The sequence below is a fragment of the Tauraco erythrolophus genome, chromosome 2, assembly GCF_009769465.1.
Source record: "Tauraco erythrolophus isolate bTauEry1 chromosome 2, bTauEry1.pri, whole genome shotgun sequence".
Classification (NCBI taxonomy): Eukaryota; Metazoa; Chordata; class Aves; order Musophagiformes; family Musophagidae; genus Tauraco; species Tauraco erythrolophus.
The window spans coordinates 31,221,296-31,226,285 of NC_141466.1; the positions used below are offsets into that span (position 1 = coordinate 31,221,296).

The window sequence follows — 4,990 nt, forward strand, 5'->3', positions numbered from 1 at the left end:
GTGGCCACGTGGAGTGGGGTGTCCCGTTCTCGTGGGCAGTGCCTCCCTCGCTGCTCCAGGTTCAGACAGAAGAGCTCACAGCTAAAATTCACGTGATGCTGGCACATTCACCTGACCAAACAAAAAGACCAGGAACCAGACTTGTGCTTCTGCCATCAGGTTTTTGGTCGATGTCAGGTCGTGCAACACCTCAGACTATGTCACAGACTCATCTGATAACCTCAGTGCCAAAGGTCCAGTCTTGTTTTCACTACGCAGCCATGGAGAACCTCGCTGATCACTTCAGCGCATTTCAGTATTGTAGCTTATACGGGGGCAAGCTAGTATCTAAATTAAAATAAACGAAATTCTAGTAAAGTGCAATTCCAGATCAGGCAAATGGCTGTTTTACTGCAACTTTAATAAAAATCAACTGCTACTTGAATAGGTGCATGCACACATACTGCTAGAAATTTCCAATTATGATATTCCCAGCAGCAAACAAAAACAAAATTAATGTCAGCTGCATCCCCCAAAGCCTAAACTACACCACTAATGAACTCCCAAGTACTCTCAAAGAAAACTCTCTTTGCAGAGACAATAAGGTGGAAATTACTGTAATAATCTCAATGTAAAAATACAGAGAGAAAAAAAAAATCATTGAAATTCTGAGTAAGACTCGCCTCTCCTGATCCCATTAACCGTGTTGTTAGCATAGCATATGCATGCATAGTGATATTGTCACATAACTCACTGCCACCTTCAAAAGAGCACACAGGAATTCGCGTTCTTTCATTTGTATTTCAAACAAAGGTAGGGGTTGCACGGAGGCTTGCACTTTATTCTGTGGAAGTCTGTACTTAACATGACTCCAGCAGGGACTTGCTACCTCATAACAATTTGTTTGTCTGTCTAGCAGAAGTGCTCAGTTGCATACAATTTTTGAAGCTTTACTCGAACATAATCTTCTCGACATGGGGCTATGGCTTTAATCGTTAAAATGGTTGTCTGTCTTCTGTCAGTAGTAAGCTGGAATAACACAATACCACAGCCATCTTTAATGTTTATAGAACGACTTGATTTATTTAAATTTTTTTTGAGGTAGTTTTCAAATGAATAACTGGATTTAAACTGATGGTACGATGCCAAGTTTAAAGTTGCCAGACTTCACCCAAAACAGATTTGTCAGTTGTCAGCAGGGTCATCTTTGCAACATGTAGCATCTGCAAATTCTACTAAGAACAGCTGTAAAGCACCTTCTGGAAGAAACGTACCTTACATATTAGATTGTTACTGTTCATTTTTAATGTGTGCTTCAGTGATATTTTTGTCCCTCACTGCTCAAACTCTCAAAATTAAACTCATTAATATGTTTTAAGATTGTCTGTCTAATAATTATGTTATTATTTGCTGAGCAAGGATGTCTGCAAAAGCTGACACAGCATGTGCCTGTATTGTGTTGTAGACTATCCCGGTAAAGGTTATTTGTTGTCATTGTTTGCCACACTGAAGTTGCAATGTCTTCTGGAGATCTAGGTTCACATATTTTCTTTAACACTGAATGCCCAGGCCTGCTGAATCAAATGGAAAACTTTGAACTATGGAAAAAATCTTGAGTTTTCTGATGCCATGTGTAAGTGCAGTATAAATACTTCCTCAGCCAAATGATCTCTACTGCTTTTGGGAATGCTCATGATTTCTTCTGGTTTTAACTTTTGGTATTGTAGAGAGGAATCCTTTTCTTCTTTCTTTTAGTTTTCTTGGGAAAACTGAGCTGTGATACCTACCGTGCAAGTCTCCTCTTTAGGAGTTGAGGTGATCAGTACTCCGAGTTTGGCAGATAATCTTTCAAGGCCTTTCTGACCATTATTGTCAGTTGTGTAAAGTGAACAGGTAAAGTGAGTACAAGCCTATATATGACATCTGGGATTTCTTGTGTGTTACAAACAATTTCCTCTATTCTGAAAGCATGAAAAAGCTTCTTTCTTGCTCCTGTTGCTGATGTAATCATCGAGATGTCTCTTAGCAGAGGCAGAATAGCTGTAGCACACCAAAGCAAAGATTCTGGCTCTTATTTATGTTCAGACTGCCCTCAGCCACTCTGGCAGTGGAAGGGTGCTCTAAAGCAGATGTTCAGTGCATGTTCAAGGAATGTTACATGGGCAAAGTTATATAAAGGAGCATAGCATGAGAAGAACTGTAAGACCTGTCTTACACGTTGATGTACGTAAGATGCTCAGATGCTGATGAGGATGCCTTCCCGAGGGTACCCTGGCCGGGAGTTACACTCTGCAGTTAATCACCATCCACAAGCAAAGGCTGGGCATGACAAAACTTGGAGATCTTTGACTACCTGGGGACCTTCTGCTGGGCTCCCCATTTTTGAGGGCACAGAATGTTATTGAGGGCATCGCTCACTGATGCACTTACTGACCTAGCAGTGATGGTCACCTTTCCTGAAACTGTGGACAGGGCTGGTTAGCAACCCATCTCCTCCATGTAGCCCAAACATCCCAGTTAGCTTGGTTTGCTTAGCAGAAGGAAGGAATAGAGTAAGGAAGCTATATCCAGATCTCTATATTTGTAGATGAAACACCTTGCAAATAAATTTGCAGTAACAAATTTAGGATGTTAGTAGACCTCAGACTGCTGTAACAGGGTAATATGAATATATAGGCATACTGGGTGAACTGTGAAACTCAAGAGTGCGTGGCTCTTTCCCCATTCCCTCTCTGTTGTCAGGTTTTCAAAACCCTCGGTGCCTTTGAAAGAAAAGCAATGAAGGCGATGATTCAGTTTAATGCTGCTCCTGCAGTGGCACTTGGCATTATCTAAATGAAGCAAGGCCAAAGAATATTGGTCTGCAAGGTACTTTGCAATCAGAAGCCAAGTTCAGATCTATAGAAAAATATCTTTCTGGTGGAGTGGCTCAGAAGGTTTTGATGAGAAATGAAAATTACTTTCTTGTGGAATACTCAATTCCCTGTGCCTCTGTTTTTCGCGTCACTTCTTAGTGTAATTCAATTTTAGTGAAATCCGGGTGATTTCTTTCTAAGTGCTCGACTCACCCTGATTCCTGCAGGTGGTGAAGGCTGGACCTGCACTGAATACAAGAGAAAGATCCATTTTGTTTGACATAGTTCAGCAAAGTTGTTTGTGGAGTTTGTCTCCCTGTTTATCTTAATGAAGTCTGATCTTTTCCCCTTCTAGGATTTCCTTCGATGCATTTTTCCCTCCCCCAAGTCTCTCTGAAACCAACACGTCTGGGGTTATGAAGTCAATCCTAGATGGCCTCGCAGATACAACTTTCCGAACAATCACGACCGATCTCCTTTACGTGGGCTCCAACGATATCCAGTACGAAGACATGAAAGGCGACATGGCATCCAAGCTGGGATACTACCCCCAGAAGTTCCCTCTCTCTTCCTTCAGGGGTGATCCTTTCCAAGAGAAAATGACTGCAGGAGATGATCCCCTGTTGAGCATTATTCCCTCAGATCAGGTCAACATCACAGAGTTTTACAACAAGTCCCTGTCCACGTTTAAGGATAATGAGGAGAACATACAGTGTGGGGAGAACTTCATGGATATGGAGTGCTTTATGATCCTGAACCCCAGCCAGCAGCTGGCCATCGCTGTGCTGTCGCTCACCCTGGGCACCTTCACGGTCCTAGAGAACCTCCTTGTCCTGTGCGTCATCCTCCACTCCCGAAGCCTCCGGTGTAGACCCTCCTACCATTTCATCGGCAGCCTGGCTGTGGCCGACCTCCTGGGCAGCGTGATTTTTGTCTACAGTTTTGTGGATTTCCATGTTTTCCACCGGAAGGACAGCCCCAACGTCTTCTTGTTCAAACTGGGTGGAGTTACAGCCTCCTTCACCGCCTCCGTAGGTAGCCTTTTCCTCACGGCAATAGACCGGTACATATCTATACACAGGCCACTAGCTTACAAAAGGATTGTTACCCGACCAAAGGCTGTCGTAGCGTTTTGCGTGATGTGGACCATCGCTATTGTAATAGCCGTTCTTCCCCTGCTCGGCTGGAACTGCAAAAAGCTCAACTCTGTTTGTTCGGACATATTCCCTCTCATCGACGAGACGTACCTGATGTTCTGGATCGGGGTCACCAGCGTCCTCTTGCTATTCATTGTCTATGCCTACATGTACATACTGTGGAAGGCTCACAGCCACGCTGTTCGCATGATTCAGCGGGGCACGCAGAAAAGCATCATCATTCAGTCTACGGAGGATGGTAAGGTACAGATCACTAGGCCTGATCAAACTCGTATGGACATCAGGTTAGCCAAAACCTTGGTCCTTATCTTAGTCGTTTTAATCATATGCTGGGGCCCTCTCCTCGCCATCATGGTGTACGATGTCTTTGGGAAAATGAACAAGCTCATCAAGACTGTCTTTGCCTTCTGTAGCATGCTCTGTTTGCTGAATTCGACGGTGAACCCCATCATCTACGCTCTGAGGAGCAAGGACTTGCGACACGCCTTCCGCAGCATGTTCCCCACCTGCGAAGGGACCGCGCAGCCCCTCGACAACAGCATGGAGTCTGACTGCCAGCACAAGCACGCCAACAACGCGGGGAACGTGCACAGGGCTGCTGAGAGCTGCATCAAGAGCACAGTTAAGATTGCCAAAGTTACCATGTCTGTCTCCACAGACACGACTGCTGAGGCGTTGTAAGTCAGAGACTTCTCAGCGTTGTGAGAGAAGGAGTTAGTTTAAAAAAAAAATAATAAAAAATCAACAACAGAGAAAACCAAACCCGTGGCTTAACGTGTTTGTACCCTCCTGTAATATTTTTTTTGGTTTGTCATTGTAAGCTGAGTGATGATTGTGTTAAGAGCATTACCATCAGCCAGTTCTTCAGGTTTTATGATTAGGGATTCAAGCTAAATTTTAAAAAGTTTTTTTTTTCTCAAATAGCGTTCACTGAATAATAGCAAGTTTCCTGAAAGAGCAGAGAGAAAATATCAGGTTAGCAATGGTTCCTTTTGGAGG

General features: G+C 43.7%; 1 protein-coding gene across 2 annotated transcripts; it reads left to right on the forward strand.

Moving 5' to 3' along the window:
* The first annotated feature begins 3,193 nt into the window (after positions 1–3,193).
* On the forward strand, positions 3,194–4,672 carry CNR1 (cannabinoid receptor 1). 2 transcript variants are annotated; one of them, XM_009990031.2, is made up of 2 exons: positions 3,251–3,316; positions 3,392–4,672. In XM_009990031.2, the coding sequence occupies exons 1-2, from the start codon at positions 3,251–3,253 to the stop codon at positions 4,670–4,672; spliced, it is 1,347 nt and encodes a 448-aa protein (XP_009988333.1). The 2 variants fall into 2 exon arrangements, with proteins under 2 accessions (XP_086464333.1, XP_009988333.1); XM_086608207.1 differs by having other exon boundaries at positions 3,194–4,672.
* Positions 4,673–4,990: the final 318 nt, after the last annotated feature.

Excerpts from the sequence above, each read along its gene's own strand:
- CNR1 (XM_086608207.1), top strand. The coding sequence starts at position 3,251 with ATGAAGTCAATCCTAGATGGCCTCGCAGATACAACTTTCCGAACAATC.